Source organism: Triturus cristatus, chromosome 6 (genome assembly GCF_964204655.1).
Source record: "Triturus cristatus chromosome 6, aTriCri1.1, whole genome shotgun sequence".
In the NCBI taxonomy this organism is placed as follows: Eukaryota; Metazoa; Chordata; class Amphibia; order Caudata; family Salamandridae; genus Triturus; species Triturus cristatus.
The window spans coordinates 160027830-160046844 of NC_140589.1; the positions used below are offsets into that span (position 1 = coordinate 160027830).

At 45.8% G+C, this 19015-nt stretch overlaps 1 protein-coding gene across 1 annotated transcript in view; it reads right to left on the reverse strand.

Moving 5' to 3' along the window:
* Positions 1 to 19015, reverse strand: part of PINX1 (PIN2 (TERF1) interacting telomerase inhibitor 1) — a 547240-nt gene that overhangs the window by 398819 nt on the left and 129406 nt on the right. Inside the window, exon 3 of the mRNA XM_085610422.1 lies at positions 7280 to 7372. Coding sequence (XP_085466548.1) covers positions 7280 to 7372 — 93 coding nt within the window. The remainder of the gene's footprint in view (positions 1 to 7279; positions 7373 to 19015) is intronic.

The window sequence follows — 19015 nt, forward strand, 5'->3', positions numbered from 1 at the left end:
CGTTTTCATTTAAATCTTTTAAATTGTTTATCTCCGGTTCTACTAGGATTTTTGTTGTTTTGGTCTCAAATAATGTATAAAGTTTTACTCTATTTTTCTAAATTAGTGTGGGATTTTTCTTGTGTTGTTTTAAACTTGATGACCATTTGAAGTGTTACATAAATACTTTACACATTCCCCTTAAGTTTAGCCTGACTACTTTTGTGCCAAGCTACTAGAGGGTTAGAAACAGGTTAATTTGGGGTTGCTTGTGACTTCACCCTAAAATAAATTGTGGTTGCTCCTTGAGTAGGATTTCACCCCCCTCAACCAGTAACCCAATTTCCTACAGTCACAAATTGTTGTGCCTCCAATACTTTCAGCCTACTGTGATGTGATAGAGCCACAAGACACTTCCTCCACTCAGCGAAACCTTTGAAGCTTTAGTAACAAAAAAGTATTTATCTATTGTTTGGCAAGTTTCTTCACTTAAGATTGGGATATTTAGCATTGCTGGAGTAAATCTCCATATTTTACTTTTGGACTCCACCTACATATGTAAGTCTATGTAGATGTGTGTGTAATCAGAGACCAATACTATTTCGATTTCAGATGTGCTCATTTTTGTGGCAAGTGTGTTACATGTTAGGATACAATCAATGCGAGAATACAAGTGGTGGACATGTGAAGAACAAGTGTACTCTTGGTCTTGTATATAAAATTCTTTCCACATATCCCCAATGCCTATCTCTCAAGCGCGTAGGAACTTTTTCAAAAAAGCTCCCACATGATCTGAGCCCTTTGAGGGCCTGCCCCTCAGGGCATCCTAAAATGCATTAAAAATCTCCTTTTATATCTCCTCTCATAAATCTCACTAGTGTCTCTAGAAAACCCTCAAGAAAGTATCCTGAGCTGTGTTCTGAGAGCATAGTGTGGTAATAGTCACTAACTGACCTACAAGCAAGTCCTTCAAGATTGAATAGCAACTAATGATGTTTACTTTATTTTAGCAAGCAAGATGAAGGGGAAATCCCCACTGACGAGTAAAACATTGTTTGGTCAGTAGTTTGTCTCATTCTATGTTGATTTTTAAAAAAATTTATTAGGTGAATTTCTTGGATACTAATATCTGGTTGCATGGAATCAAGATACTTCCAAACAGTCCCTGTTTGGACTATGGAGTCCACAGCCTTAGTGTTGAAAGAAATTATTTTGACAATGGTTAGATGTTGGGTCAGGACTCAATACCCCTTAATGTTTATGTTAGAATGAACTCCTGACATAGGAAGATGAAGAGAAGTCGTTTATTCAGACCAGATCCTCAGGCACCAGCTGGCAACTGAGGCACACCAACATTCTAAGGTGAGCTTCACTCTAACATTCTAAGGTAGGGACGTACCAAAGGTGAGGGAGAAGGAGGGGAGGTATGGCAGGGGAACAAAGTAAATAGGGAGGCAGGGAAAGATACCAACTATGTAAAAGAAAGTACAACATGCAGAATACCAGGCATAGATTACAACAGTATATATGAACATATTTCCTTAGAAACTGTTCCAGGTTCCCTAACATGCTCATAGGACTACACATATTCCTTGTGAATTGCAAGCACGCCATCTGTAAGCTTGAGCTGATCAAGTGCTACCACCCTCCAACCCCACAGCTAAAACCTGCTAGATACATAAAAAAAAAAATCTCATCCGCATTCAAACAAATAACTGACTTTGGGACATAAACCAGCCTTATGTGGCAATCAGGGGATTCACTCATCATCACTCCAGTATAGTCCGGACCAACGTCAGGTCCAGATAACTGCTGGAGCTGAACCTTGCAGTAGGACCCTCCTGGTCCCCTTGAGGGACACCATTTTGTTTTCAGACCTAATGCCTCTAAGCAAAAAGAGCACATTTAATTAGGAAAAGTCCTGCATATTGCCTCTCTTGCATTGACAGACCCCGTCATAGTTTATATTACTTTCAATTATCTCCATGAAGGAGTCATTAAACAGTTATCCATGATGTCTCTGCCGACTTCATTGCCATGCTACCAACAACAACCAACCAACCAAGACACCTGACTGAATGAACACCCTACCCAAAGACAACACAGCGTCAATCATGCGGACCATCCACTCAGGGGCTTCCATGGACCCTTGCCCCCAGTACATCTACAACTTGGGAAATTCTCCAACCAGCACCACCCTCTCCCACATCATCAATCGCATCTGACACATTCTCGGATGACTGGAAACTTGCAGAAGTCAACACTTTCCTCAAAATACCCAGCCAAAGTGCTGGAGAAGTCCATCAACAATCAACTCTTAACCCACCTCAAGACACACCATCTACTGGACAACACCCAATATGGTTTCTGAAAGAACCACAGTGGAAACAGCACTCACTGCAGCCACCAAAATCATGGGGACCATATTGGACCACGAAGATACAGCAACCCTTATTCAAGTCAATGTATCAGATGCCTTTATCACCATTCCCCACTATACTCTGATCAGAATACTCCAAGACATAGGCATCTAAGAACCCGTACTGCACTGGATCTGCTCCTTCCTCAAGGAGTTAGTATGCCACAATTCACATCAGAAACCAAGAAACTGATCTGTGGTGTTGCCCAGGGATCTTCCCTCAGCCCCACCCTGTTAAACATCTACATGACCTCTCTAGCCAACAGCATCCGATCTCAAGGCATCTCCGTCATCTCACATGCTGACGGCACACAACTCATTCTACCAATTGACGGACAAGACTACCACCTCAAGAACCAACTACACCAACAGCATGACCATGGCTGCAGACCGGATGAGAACAAACTAACTGCCGGAAGCTCAATTCGGATAAGACGGAAGTTCTGCTCTTTGATAACAAAACCTCACCCTGGGACTCCACCTAGTGGCCATCAGACCACCCCCTGCTTCCACATCCTACGCATGCAACACAAGATCTTCAAGTGGATGCCACAAAACACCAGACGGACCATAACCTAAGCACTCGTTACAAGCAGGCTTGACTACAGCAACATACTCTATGCCGAAATATCCAAGTAACTTCAACAAGGACTCCACATTATCCAGAACCCAGCTGCATGACTCATACTAGGCCTCCAACGTCGCACCCACATTGAACAGCACCTCAAAGAACTCCACTGGCTCCCCATTCACAAATGCAGCTAATTCAAACGACTCCGTCACAGTTACAAAATCCTACACAACATCGGTCCAACACACCATAACAACCTCAAACTTTCACCAGCCGACTAGACACCTACACTCTACCTCACTTTAGCATACACCCCCCACATTGAAGAAACAAAGCATGAGGTCACTCCTTTTTCTACATCCCACCCAGAATATGGAACAACCTCCACCAGAACATTAGGGCCTCCTCCTCACTTCTTGAGTTCTGCATGAAGCTGAAGGTTTGGCTCTTAGAATAACTCTGTAGGATCCTACGCCCACTCACCAGCTTAAGTTCCTGGCTACACTCATAGGTGATTAGTGCACTCTACAAGTCTAACTATCATCAATCCATTCCTCATTACCAGCAGATGGTTCAAAGTAGTATCTTTAAAAATAAAAAAATAGTGTTTTTTTTACCATAGCAAAGCATATGACACTTAAATTAGAGCACTTCAAATAAAGCCACAGAGACCTTTGAATGCTGGCAAAACGGGGATTATGTTGTTCGGTAAGGCCCAGCAGATTTGGGCCCCTAATTGGTGGTTTCCTGAACTAGGCATGGCTCTGATTCCTAAGCAGGTAGTTAAGAACTTGGGAGTCCGCCTAGATTAATCGCTTACTATAAAAGAACACGTTCTGTCGATTACAAGCAGCTGAATTCATATGATGCACCTTTTAAGGAGAGTATTTTCTTTTCTCCCACTCTCGGCGAGGAAAACTTCGGTGCAGACTCTTGTTATTAGCCGCATGAATTACGGCAATGCCCTATTTGCTTCGGTTAATGAAACATTGCTATCCAAATTGCAGGTTGTTTAGAACACAGTGGCCCACCTCTGTGTAACCAGCCGGCTGGGGCTGCTTCCTCTCCTGTTTAACACTCACTTCATTGGCTGCCAGTTTGAAAAAGAATTATTTTGACAATTTATTGCCTCCTCATCCACAAATTTCTGAGGGGGAATGGTCCTAGGTGTCTAGCTGCTAAACTGACGCATTATTGTCCAGTCACACCTTTATGATCCAGTGACAAGGCTTTACTTACTATTCCCCGGGTCAGAAAGTCTCAGTACTAGGGGCAGGTATTTTTCCTACCTTGCCCCTTCCTATTGGAATGAGCTGCCATTGCATGTTTGCATGTGCACTGACCATGCCAAATGTAGGAAATTATCGAAAATGCACTGTTCTAATTTGTATTATCCGCAACCTGTTTGCGCAGAGATACCACTCTCGGGGCGATTTGTGCACATTATAAATTAAATTAACATAACAAACTAACATACCTTGCTGCCTGTAGTGGGTCAGCTTTAACATTAGACATTAATTTACAAACTATATTCAATTCTTCATTAAATAATTTGAGTGAATTTGAATTTATTTGCATAAGTTAATTAAAACCATTGCATTACAATAAGAGCATTAAAGAGAAAAGGACATCACAGTTCATAGAGGTTAAAAACTCTGCTAAGGTGCGATAGTTATGTCCTAACGTTTGACTCAGGGCTTCTTCACATATTTGGGGTTGGCAGTTGTTCTTTGTCCGGTCCCCTATGAAAATAAAATCCGCCTGGCTCCTCAAATCTCCAGGACTACTTTAGTTACCATTCTACATGCTGATATTCTTTCTTTTATAGAGTGCTTGTGCTTTGCGACTGTGTTGGAGAGTGTTCTTTCGAGGTCCTGTGTTTCAAATAGTCCAGTATCAGCGTTTGGAACTTATGAGGGCTGGGGCGGGGGACAGTTCCGGGGTGCATGGCACCCCTGATAGTTTGTACAAATCTTCCGCAGCGGGCCAGGATGTGAGGTTCTTTTTGTGAGAAACATACTGGAGAGGCCTCATGGCAGGTGGTTACTTTTTCTCTCTGGCATAGTTCTCTGAGAAGGGTCCTCCTTTCAGTTGCTAAGAGCGGGCAACAGCACAGGAGGTGTAGCCATGATTCACGTTTGTAGTCACACAGTCGACATGCTCCTCCTGTGTTTTGGTTTGCCCAGGCACGGCTGAAGTTCATAATTGGAAGTGCCAGCAATCCCATGTACATAATCTCTCTTCTGGTTTTAGGGTTAAGCGGGCGGTAAGGTAGGGCTGAGGTTTGTTTACAAAGTATGAGTCATTCAGCAGGGTCAGGAAAGTGTTTTTATTGAGGCCTGGTCTTGCTAGAACGAGACTAGTTGGACTTGTTTATGGATACGTGATTTCCAGGTGGCGTATGAAATGAAAGGGAGAGCGAGTGGTGGCTTGTTTATTTCAATGGAGGCCATGGCTCTCATAAGCTGCTTATTTCATAATGAGCGAATTTTTTCGAATGTGTCTGAGGCGGCTCTCTAAGGGTTCCCTCTGAGATTTTAGGATTTAAATATAATATTTTAGAATGTTGGCTTCAAGGATTAATTATTGTTTAACCAGCCCGAGCTCCAGTCTGAGTCTTGCCCTGGAAAGGTGTTTTGTAGGCCACACATTGAGCCCGCTCTAGGATTTCTGAGCAAGCGCCAGGAAACGCTTGATGCCCATACAAGAGTGCTGGGAGAAGAGAAGCTTGAGTGGCCTTTCTGATGCCCACTGCTGACAGACTTTTTAACTTGTTGTTCAATTTCATTAAACCATATATTAAGGAGTTAATTTATTAGTCGGCTCTTTTTTATGGGCAGTGCGTCTTGCTGTTTCGGTGAACCAAACCCCCAAGTACTTGTATTTATCCTGCATGTAATATTTTTTGTGCTTTTGCCTGCCTATTATTATAATCTTGGTCTTATCAGAGTTGATGGTAAGGGAACGAGATGTGCTGTATTCATGTAAGCTTGTCAGAGCTCGTTGGAGGCCCACTTTGGTGTGGTCCATGATGACTAGGTAATCTGCGTACTGAAGAATGTGTAGAAATCGATTGCCTAGTCGGGCGGGTGGGGGGTCCCAGGCAGCTGTTGACGAGAGCTTTTCCAAGCTCCGCCCTATACAGATTGAAAAGGAGGGGAGCAAGCACACAACCTTGTTTCAGACCTCCGGTCGTACAGATTTTAGCCAAGAGAGATGTGGGGCACGTTTTCGCCTGCACCCAGGTTTCTGAGTAGAGGAACATAATGGCTGTTAGGAGTGAAGATGGGATTCCCCAATTTGCTAGTTTCTTCCACAGCAGTTGTCTGTTGACTTTGTCAAAAGCTGCTGTTCGATCGACAAAGCAGCAAAAGAGTGGAGGTTGCTCCGGTTGGGTGGCTTGGTGAAATTGGGTTATTGTTTGAGTGAACCCCTTCTCAAGCAACAACCACAATCCTTGCCAGGGGACCAAAATGTCAAAAATCCAACCTATGGTACTGGAGATATTGAATTTTAACGGCTTAGATAAAAGTAGCCTAAAAGATGCAAAGCGCCAACTGATGGTATCCGGTTGCGCTGGGTTGTGGCTGAATGACTGAATGGCTGAAGCAGCATCATGGCATTCCACCCTCACTGGCAACAGAGAAATTGTAAATGAACAAAATAGCATCACGGCGTTACTGCACTACCTCGCTCGAGCAGAAGCTCGGGAGCAGCGATCTCGGAGAGGGCGAGAGGGACTCAACAGTAAGATAAATCCCCCAAATCAGATTTCCGATGCAACACACAGCTGCAGCTCAATAAGAGTAATGCTGGCATTAAGTATTCTACCAAGCTGTCCTGTAGAGACACTGGAAATTGTGCAGCAGTTTCCAGTTCTTATCCTTCATGCAAACATCACTCAGCTAGGCCTTTTCTCCGTACACTCCTCAAATAGTGTAGCTCCTAATATTCCTAGTATTGGTTAATTTTGATAAACTTATTTGTACAATGTTTAAATTCTGATCCTTCACTATCCTAAGAGAGGCCTTAACGCTTGTTTTTTGTTGTTTTTGTTTTAATTAGAGCCACAATTTCTTCGAAACAGACTGAACTAATTGAAGTGTGATCTTCGTGGAGGACACACTGCACTGGATGCAGGAGACAGCATGACCCCACTGTCTTAGAAAAAGACTGGTAAAACTGAAACATGATTCCTCGCCTGCCGAATGCTAAACTACTGCCACCATTCTTTTTAGCTGATGGAAAGCAAAAGCGGATGACAATATGGAGACACAAAAGAGTGAGACGGACAGAGTAGGATTTCTCACCTCATGATTTACTGGTGCACCTAGACCAAGGGTGTTGTTTTTGAGCTGGACTTTAATATGTTCTGTGGATCCTTGTTCCTTTGCCCCAAGGCCCTGTAGAACAGTGAGCATGCATGATTAGAACAGATTCCAATAGAGACCTGCACATTCATATTTCATGCAACATCTTACAAATTCTGCTGTTTAAAAGCCCCGACCTTAAATATACACAACTGCACATACCAGCGAGCATTTAAGATTGAATCTTATAACGTTTCCACTGAGATGGTGTACAAACAAAATACTGTGCAAGTATTACAGAAAGGAGCATACACATAAACATTTTTTTTGGGGGGTGGGGGTTAAGGAGGGATCAGTAACCTGAAGAAGGTTCCTGGAGGAAACAAGCGTTGGCAAAGCCAGTAGGTCGCACTTTTATAATGAGTGCTAAGCTACTTGCTTTGCCAATGCTGGTTGGTAAAGCATTATTAAAATGCATTACCAAAGGCAGTAAGCAGTCACCTTAAATATGCTTCTGTTTATGTTATGTGTAACTTATTGATGTTGGAGGATTTAAAATTGAAATATGTATATTCTTATGGGGTATAGAAAGAATGGGTAACTGAATGCATGTGCAAATTGTAAATGTTCATATATAATTCTTTTGTAAATACTGAAGTTCATTTGTAATTGAAATAATGTTTGCCATAATGTGAAGTGCATCTAATATGTATAAAGAAACTTGGCTTAGAGGGATCAATCTCTTGTTTATTTTTACACAAGAAACAATCAATTTTCTCGGTAATTACTCATTTCTTGTAAGAAAATTTATAAACATTATTTATCAGAAACGAATATCTCTTGGTGGACATCAGAAAACTAAACACATAGTATATACAAATTTAACAGACATGAAAACAAAGTCATAACATGACAACCTCTATGTACAATTTCATTAAATCATATATATACACACCTTATATACACAACAAATTATCAAATGTCAATTCCCCTAACTATGGTTCCAAAAGATGTATACTTATTATTTACAGTAATACATTTGGAGGTAATCCTTTTTGGCATCAGAGGTATTACTCCTCTCCTATTATTTTGTGTGTCTGCCAAACAAAATATTTCTTTAATCAACACAATCAGTGGACTCCTCCTACGTCAATATGTCGACGCGTTCGCGTTTCAGCCTCCAAATATTTGGCCTCTTCAGGACGGGGATAACAAACTATCTACAGAATAATATAACGAAATGAAAATAAATTAATAATTACAACTATTTAACTGAAGCTATCCCAAATTAGCCCATGCAGTGTTCGGAAAGACTCCACGGGAACGAGGAAAGACAAGCTTATTCCCAGACAATTATTTCAGACCAGAAGAGATAACACCGCAAAAATTATGTGGTGGGCGAAGCAATGGAATTATTAACTCTCATGTGGTGGTGAATACTACAGGTTGTGGAAAGGACCCACCGCCACTAGATTAAGGTTCTGCAAGCCTGCCCTGTACCTGATTCAGGTCCAGGCGGGTCTCTCAAATGGGGTTACTCAAAATCAATTTCTTCTCAGCACCTAAAAAGGAGCATACAATTATAAACACTTTTGTTCGAGGATCATTGTACGATTGCGGAAGCGACTCGTCTTCCCTCATATCCAGCCAAGGAGAAAGGTTAAATAAGCCACAACTGGTCCATTACCTTAGCGTGTAGACGTCAACGGGCGTCTTGTTAGAACTACTTGGGGGGTCGCTTGTTATTCATCCAATCAGTCCCCACTTTGTCATCCACTACAAAACAAGGACAGATCCAAAAGTCACTGCCTGATCCGGTGCTCTAAATAGTTATTCCTAGACATCTCGCCTTCAACAATCAGGTTCTATGTGCGGGTCTGCTCGCACCATTAAGTGTAGGTAAAGCGCACTCGTTCCGGGTCGCCTTAATTAGTAACATAACTCACATCGCTATCACACTCTAGCGGTGTGTAACCAGTTTATGGGAAGGTTCCCACATATTACACTACACTTGCGCTAAAGGGCCTAATAGACTCGTTACCAACAGCGTTCATATCTTAAACACTTACATGATTTAAATAGGAACGTTCCCGCCTATTGCTCCGCCACTTCTATTCCGCGATAGGGAACCGCGGGGACGGCCGCAATAGTTACTTGTTTATTAGCGTGTGCGTGCGTCAACGCGCGGTAGGCGGCGTGAAAAACGTCACAAAGAGAGAAAGAAAGAGAGGACTATCCTCCACCGAGTCAAATACACGTCCAGTCTACCAGATCCTGCTTCAACGTGCTCTGGTTACTTGCACGTGACCGGGGGACTAATGTAATTCGTTGAATTTAAATAAATACACAAAACAATTCATTATATATGGATAAATATGCCCATCACGTCCAGTGGAAACGGGACCGGGGCCTGGATCTATATCAGCGCTAACTCAGTACCATGCTGGGGGCTACACTTATTTCTGAAAAAGGCGGAAACCCTCTAATACACCCCAGTGTAAGTGTGCAACTAACCGTGCTCAGGATTTCTTATAAGGAGAAGGGATCAATCCTGCACCGATCATCTACATCTATGTAGCTTATTAGCATCAACGTCTCACTGCTAATGTAGAGTGCATGTAGAGAAAACCAACTCCCGTTCCACCCTCAGATCATTCCAGGGCACTGCATGAACCAACCGGCGGGCTTACATTCTCACCTTGTTTCATGATCTAAATCACATCATTCTATGTACATGTATGAATTTCAATAGACTCGGCCCTAATGCTCAAAACACATTTGCATCTTCCTACATCACACCAGTATGACATTCTGCCCTGCCTCACTATCTGGGTGTCTTAGATCAAGGCCCATAATTCATCTCTCTCGTTTAGGCCCTCTATCACAGTGTGGTATCTTTCAATGAGACGGGCTTCTATACGGTTCAGTTTCATCTCTAATTCTCCCTTGCTGTTTGCCTTAACTACAGCTAAAACAGTCCATTCTATGTCGTTCTCATTATGACCTGCTTCGACATAGTGTTGTACCAAGGGTGCTCCCTGTGTTCTACACCTAATGCGCGATTTATGCTGTAAAATTCGCGATTTCACCATCTGTGTCGACTGCCCGATGTACATTTTCCCACAAGGACAAGTCACCGCATATACCACATTTTTGGTATTGCAGTTTGAAATCGTTTGCATCACGTGCTCCTTGTTGTTAATCAACAGGGTTTTGGTGTCAGTCGTATTTGCACATGCCACGCAGTTATTGCAGCGATAATGCCCTATTACAGCAGGTAAACCCAGTAGAGATCTTGTGTCATTTTTCTGCGTTGGCTCCCTCGTGGCTCTCACAAGGTGTTGCCGCAAGTTTTTACCTTTCTTAAAGGCAAACAGGGGTCTGGGTATATTGAACTGTTCGATCAACCTCCAATTTCTCTGAATGATTTTTTTAACTTTATTGGCTTTGGGATTAAATGTAAGTACACAAGTCATGCATTCCGTCTTTTCAGGTTTTTTAGGTGTTAGTAAGTTTTTAAAGCAGCTCGTACTAATTTTTTCGGGTATCCTCTCGTACATAATTTCTCCTGTAATTTATTCGCGTTCTCAAAGTAGTCATTCTTATTGGTGCAGTTCCGCCTTATTCTTAGAAACTGACCATAGGGCAGGTTTTCTTTCAAGCTTCTAGGATGACCTGATGAAAATTCTAATAAGGTGTTTCTATCTGTTGGTTTAGTGTACAGGCTAACTTCCAGGACTCCTTCGTTGTCTAGGATCCACACATCCAAAAAACTGATTCTAGTATTGCTAACATCCTTAGTGAAATTTAAATCTGGTGTGCGTTCGTTCAGCCAATTATGGAAACAATCCAATTCTTCTGAGTTCAGTGAAGTACAATCATGTTTTATTGTAGATGTTAGTAAACAAACTAGTAAACAAACTTAGAAATTCATATTTTAAAAGAAAATAGGTTTTATGTACAAAGCAACACATTTATTAGCAATGTGAATATTTTATATTTCTTTTAAAAACAGATGTCTTTTGTGAAGTATCGAAAGTAATCAGCAATGGCAGTGTTTACATTTGTGCACAATTCCGTATCATTCCATTAATATATTCATGAAGCTACAGATTAAACAGAAAACATAGGAAACCACGTGGGGAAGACTGATATTTAATGAACACAGAGTGCAGTGAAAATGAAAAAGAAACACGCAGGCACAGTTTCTGAATTGAATGGAGGAGGACAAGGTTAAAGTACCTCAGAACACGGGTAAACTAGCAGGCGGCCATAAAGCATTAATAATGTGATGGGTTGAAGTAACTAGAGGGCACAAGGGCAAAAAATACAAAAAATAAACCCACACAACATACGTTTTGGGATCATATGGTGTAGGATATATGCTAAACAAGCCGATAAGGCCAGCAGATAAGGGGAGATTCATGGTTTTGCAAGGCAAAGAGATAACTACAGATCAGCGATATATCCCCAACTACCAAGCGACATACAAAAAGATCTTGAAATTGACTACTGCAGCTACAGAAGAAGGGATCCCTAGCCAAAATTAATTCCTCTTCTTGAATATAAAAATTCCCGTCCGACGATGATTTACACATTGCCTGAAGTGCATAGGAATATCTCCAATCCTCCTGGGAGCTCTACAGTGTCACGAGGCGGGTCCATATTGGAACCCATACGGAAGATTTCTTCATTAAACCCTTTGCCCCGTTGACATGTTACATACGTGACACCATGGACTTTATTAATCTCATTGAGGATATGTCATTCTTTCAAACTGAATGCCTATTTGCCACTATAAACGTCCTTATGCACAGACATACCTCAGTAGGAGCAGTCATTCATGACCATCTCAAGAGTAGACTTCGACCAGACCACATCAGGTCCCAGCTACTTTTATAATAAACCTGCTCCCCGCTCACCTTAGCACTAACATTTTTTTTCGCCAAATTGCAAATAAAAGGCACTTCAATGGGCCTGTTTTTGCTATTCCGTATATGGACAGTTTGTAGTCCACAGTTATAATCAGTAGTTCCAACCCCTTCAGGGACCACAGCGTATTGCAGAAACAGGTGAACTGAAGATAATTTGTGATCTGAGAAGGTCCCCGTAAGACTCTGCAACTATTCCATAAAGGGTTAAACCAAAATTGTAATGTTTTAACCTTGACTATGATAAGTGATAAAAACGAAATCCCTTTCCTAGATGCAATTGTCAAAGTGGAAAACAACAAGTGGCCCTTCTACAGGGTCATTAAAGGCCTCGGTGACCACCACCTCCATGTGGCAGGCCATCAATAAGAAAGGAGGTGGGCCACGAGGCCCCCCTACCAGGAGCCATTAATTGCCCTTGGGATCGCCACCCCCCCACAGGGCCGGCTCTCTGTCTCTAGAAGTTTGCAGTCGCTTGGCAGGGGCTATGACAGTTCCCGCCAAATGAGAGCAAACAGTAAATCCACTCCAGCACGGCCCTCCTCCACCATTCATTCAGGGCCCCAGGAGAAATCGGGTGATATAGGCCTGGGGAGGGGGGCTACGTCACCTTCACCACCCTTTTGTAAAGGACAAATGATTCTAACTTCCTGGGCTTGAGGAAGGTAAAGCAAGTGTGTATTCTTGGCAATTCCACACTGAAAAACTATCTGTAATCCTCGGTGGAGGTAAATTCATCATTAATCTTTCAGAGCACAATCTGTAGTTACTGTGATAAATGGGTTCATTCTTGTTCTCGTCTGGTGAGCAGAGTCCATGGTTCTCCCTTTAAACTACTACGAGTATTCAAATGTGCAAAATCACCTGGAATCTCCTCCTGTATGGCCTGCTTTAGTGGCATGCAAAGGTCTTCACGCCTTTTGCCAGGATGATGGACAGCTTACCAAAAGACCTCCCACTGATTTTGATGATTTGTTCTTGAAACCGAAAAATATGAGGACATCTCCATCAAACGAAGAACTTACTTTATATAGTTAAGATGAAGTACCCTTATTTGGAAGAGTTTGTAGTCTTGTTATCTTCTATATAGGAGAATTGACTTTATCACATATTTCTTGAAGACACACGAGAAATAATCACATTGCCGTAATTAAACGCACAGAAGGTCACTGGAGCACTTACTAATTATCCAGTAGAAAGTACTCCACTTGGGAAGACATTTTGTGCAAAACTGGGGACTCGTTGGATAAAGGGGCAGGTGAGGGTCTGTTCTGGCCCAGTCACTTACACAGCTACTAACACACCCACACAGACACCCACTCACACACCCATTCAGCCACTCTCACATCCACTCACATCCACTCACAGACACACACAGCTACTCTCACACCCATACACCAACTCGCACGCCCACAAAACCACGCACACACCCATACAGCAACTCACACACCTGCTTACAGATCCATACAGCCACTTACAAACCCATCCACACAGCTACTCATACAGTCACTCACACACCCACTCACCTGTTGACAAATCCACTCCTACATGGTCAAAACTACTCACACACCCACTCGTACACCCATACAGCCACTCACTGACCTATACAGCCACTCACAAAGCCACAAAACCACTCACAGACCCATGCAGCCACTCACACTTCCACTGACTGACCTATAAAGCCACTCACACAATCTCAAAGTTTACAGTTAGGAAATGAACATTTTCAAAAACTTTGAAATTCACAAAACAAAAACCAAAAGGTTACAGGGACTTTATAGTTAGGAAACAGAATTTAAAAAACCGTACAACTTCACTCAGAAAAAAACACAAAGGTTACAAGGAAGTTATAGTTGGGCTCAGATGTCCAAAAACCATAGAAATTCAGCATTTATAGTTACCTTAGCTAACTATAACTTATACCCCCCACAATGCACTGCCTATGACCTCACATATTACATCACTCATTGTTATATGGCCGTTAGGGTCATTGTCGACATTGCTAAGTTAGCATAAGCTCTGCTGCTATGATGCTGCTATTGCGCACGTTACTACATGACTTTATTTTGCAAGACTCTGTTTGTGCCTTTCACATGAAAACGGTCTGCTTTCTGCATTCTCTGCCTCTTCCTGGAGTTTATTCTGAACACGATGTGTAAGGTCGATAAACAATGCACCTTGTTATTCTGTTCTGGTCAGTCCCTAGCACCTAGACAAAACATGCTAACAGCTGCACTGCTGGAGACTCGTGCTTTGATATTACCGTGATGCAATAGGTAGGTCGCTCCCCCCCCGCTGCAGCTCCACCTGCGTTCCTGCTGTCACCGCCGAAGTCGAGGCCCTCCTCCACCCGTAGGCTACCACCTGCGCCTCATCCCTGGTGGCCAGTGGTGGCCTTAGGTTTGTATGTTTCTCTGAGTGCCCTTGTTGCCCCATTGCCGTTTTCTTCTGCTCTGTGTGCCCTTTTGTTCCTTCTGTGCCCCGCTGCCCATCTTTGCCTTCTGTTCCCCGTGCTCGTGTGCCCTTTTGTTCCTTCTGTGCCCCGCTGCCCATTTTTGCCTTCTGTTCCCCGTGCTCGTGTGCCCTTTTGCTCCTTCTGTGCCCCGCTGCCCGTTTTGCCTTCTGTACCCCGTGCCCCCTGTGCCTGCTTGCCCCCCTCGCCGTTCCCGCCGCTGCATCCCCTGCGGCCCTGCCCCCCTCGGTGCCCCCTGTCACCCGCCTCCCAGCTGCTCCTCCCTCCCACCTCCCCTTAAATGGTGGGCGTGCCTAAGGCAAGCCTGCCTGCGCCCGTCCGTGCCTGGACCGCGCCCAGCGCCAGAACCACTGGCCCCGCACCAGCCATGAAGACCGCCTCCGATATGACGCCAGCACCCTCAATGCTCTCAACTCAGGACGGACCCTCACCTGCTGCAGGGCCGCCCGAAGCGCACCCACGGTCCCTTCGCCTGCCGGAACTGCAGCTTCTCCTGCATCGAAGACGCCGAGACACCCGCCACGACAGAACACAACCAGCTCCAATGCATCCTGATCAACACCCGCTCCGCACGCAAACACGCCGTCGAGCTCTGGGATCTACTCGACATCGCATCACCAGACGTCGCCTTCCTGACCGAGACCTGGCTGAACGAAGCCTCCTCTCCAGACATCGCCATAGCCATCCCCAACGGATACAAGATCGCCCGCTGAGACCGCACCAACGCCAGAACCACTGGCCCCGCACCAGCCATGAAGACCGCCTCCGATACGACGCCAGCACCCTCAATGCTCTCAACTCAGGACGGACCCTCACCTGCTGCAGGGCCGCCCCGAAGCGCACCCACGGTCCCTTCGCCTGCCGGAACTGCAGCTTCTCCTGCATCGAAGACGCCGAGACACCCGCCACGACAGAACACAACCAGCTCCAATGCATCCTGATCAACACCCGCTCCGCACGCAAACACGCCGTCGAGCTCTGGGACCTACTGGACATCGCATCACCAGACGTCGCCTTCCTGACCGAGACCTGGCTGAACTAAGCCTCCTCTCCAGACATCGCCATAGCCATCCCCAACGGATACAAGATCGCCCGCAGAGACCGCACCAACGGAGTTGGAGGAGGAATCGCCATCGTCCACAAGAAGACCATCAGGGTCTCAACAAACACCGACGACACTCTCAGCACCGCCGAACACATGCACTTTCAGATCAACACGGACCCCAAGACCACCCTAAGAGTCACCCTCGTCTACAGACCACCTAGACCACGACCACAATTCTGCAACGCTATCGCCGACTTCATCAGCACGCACACACTGACCTCCACCGACTACATCCTCCTCGGAGACCTGAACTTCAACCTGGAGAACAACAACAACTTCTCCACCCTGATAGACAACCTCGCCAACCTCGGACTGGAACAGGTCGTCACGACGCCGACCCACTTCTCCGGACACACGCTCGACGCCATCTTCGCCTCAAGCCCCCACGTCTCCTTCAGCCACGTCTCCGAACCCACCTGGACCGACCACCACTGCATCCACTTCACCTTCCGGAAACCCGTCGCACATCACTGCACCCTACAGGTCCCCCGTCGCTGCTGGGGCAAAATCCCCGAAGTACAACTACAGACAAACCTCGCACTCAACCCACCGACCAACCCCTCCAACCCCGCCGATGGTGCGCGCTCCCTCAGACGAAGGATGGACGACTGCGCCAACACCTTAGCCGGAAGTTGGAGAACATATGGCACAGCGAGAAGTCGCCGGGCAGCCGCGCAGCCCACAAAGACGCCATCCGCAACCACCACCACCTCATCAGGACCGCCAAGAGGACCTCCTTCAAAGACCGCCTCGACAACAACGCACACAATAGCAAGGAGCTCTTCAACGTCGTTAAGGAACTCTCCAACCCCAGCTCCAACGCCATCCCGCCGTTGCAAGCCATGTGCGACTCCCTCGCCACCTTCTTCCACCGCAAGCTCGCCGACATCCACGACAGCTTCAACCCCCGGACGACCCTAACAGGCTCCAACACGCCGGACCCACCACACCCCACCGACCACGGCCCCCTGACAACCTGGGCCAACGTGAGCATCGAAGACACAATCAAGACCATGGGCACAATCCACTCCGGCTCGCCGTCTGACCCTTTTCCACACCACATCTTCAACAAAGCCGGCAGCTCCATCGCACCCCAGCTGCGCAATATCATCAACCTCTCCTTCGAGACCGCGACCTTCCCTGAGAGCTGGGAACACGCTGAGATCAACGCCCTACTGAAGAAACCCAAGGCGGACCTGAGCGTACTCAAAAACTTCCGGCCCATCTCCCTGCTTTCCGTTCCCAGCGAAGGTCATCGAGAAGATAGTCAACATCCAGCTCACTCGATACCTCGAAGACAACAGCATCCTGGACCCCTCCCAGTCAGGATTCCGCAGCAACCACAGCACCGGGTCCGCCCTCATCGCCGCCACAGACGACATCAAGATCCTATTGGACAACGGCGGCCCTCACCCTTCTGGACCTCTCCGCCGCCTTCGACACCCTCTGCCACCGCACACGACTCCACGACGCAGGGATCCGAGACAGGGCCCTGGACTGGACCTCCTCCTTCCTCTCCGACAGAACCCAGAGAGTCCGCCTCCCTCCATTCTGAAGCCTCCGAGATCATCTGCGGCGTCCCGCAGGGATCCTCACTCAGCCCGACGCTGTTCAATGTCTACATGGCGCCTCTCGCACGCATCGCCCGACATCATGACCTCAACATAATCTCCTACGCCGACGACACGCAACTGATCCTCTCCCTCACCGCCAAATCCAACCTCCATCAGCGAATGAAGGCCGTCGCCGACTGGATGGAGGATAGCCGCCTTAAGCTGAACAGACAAGACGGAGATCCTCATCCTCTGGCCCAACCCCTCAGCATGGGACGACTCCTGGTGGCCCGCATCGCTGGGGACACCCCCGCACCTACGAACTACGCACGCAACCTGGGAGTCATCCTCGACTCGAAACTCACCATGACCAAACAAGTCAACGCTGTCTCCTCCACCTGCTTCAACACCCTTCGTATGCTCCGCAAGATCTACAGATGGATCCCGACAGACACAAGGAAAACAGTCACCTAGGCCCCGACTACGGAAACACCCTATATGCCGGAGCCCCGACCAAACTCATCAACAGACTGCAAAGAATCCAGAATGCCTCTGCACGCCTGATCCTCGACGTCCCGCGCCACGACCACATCACCCCCCACCTGAGGAACCTGCACTGGCTCCCCATCGACAAAAGAATCTCCTTCAAGCTCCTGATCCACGCACACGAGGTACTCCACAAGACCGGCCCAGCCTATCTCAACAGGCGACTCTCCTTCTACGTACCCAACAGGAATCTCCGCTCCGCAGACCTCTCCCTGGCTACCGTTCCACGCATCCGTAGAACCACAGCCGGAGGAAGATCCTTCTCCCATCGCGCCGCCAAGACCTGGAACACCCTCCCCCTCAACCTACGACAAACTGAAGATCTTCTAACCTTCAGGAGACAACTCAAGACCTGGCTGTTCGACAAGTAGCAACAGCACCCGTTCCCCACCCTCAGCGCCTTGAAACCCTTGCGGGTAAGTAGTGCGCTTTACAAATTATTTGACTGATTGATCTTGTTCAAACACACACTTGGAGAGGGACCTTTCCATGGAGAAGAGCTCTGCAGTTCCTATGATGTAAAACTTGCATCTAGGCACTAAGGTATGGGGTCAGCTGACAAAGCCCAGAGATCTTCCTTTATATAATAAACTTCACCTTACCAAGGTGAGAGTGGTTAGGCCTTACAGTCCTTTTTCTACTGTCTGTATATGATGACATCCCTCTTTATATTCTATGGCATTGTAACAATGCTAACGGTTTTAGGTTTATGCATTTTGCTGCTGGTAGTGGCTTGTATACTGCATTATAGGACATGATAGTTAAAATAAAGATTTCGAACAATAACCGTGACTTGCTGCTGGTAGTGGCTCGTATACTGCAGTATAGAGCAATATAGTTAAAATAAATATTTTGAACTATAACCGTGACTCTGACAATTCTTATTGTGGACAAGCATGAGTTAGTAAGCGAAAGGGTACGTCTTGCTACCGCGATTCCTGAGAGAGTCGGGAGTGTTGTGTTCTGGGTTGTCTAATCATTTGTAGCTTCATGGTTATGTTGGAGAACAAATGAGACACTATAGCTAATCGATTTTGGGTACTAAGTTGGTAGGAAGGTACAACCCATATACACAGAGGTCCTGTTTTTCTGCGCATAGTTCTGTGTATGTGCAGAATCCCCGCAACA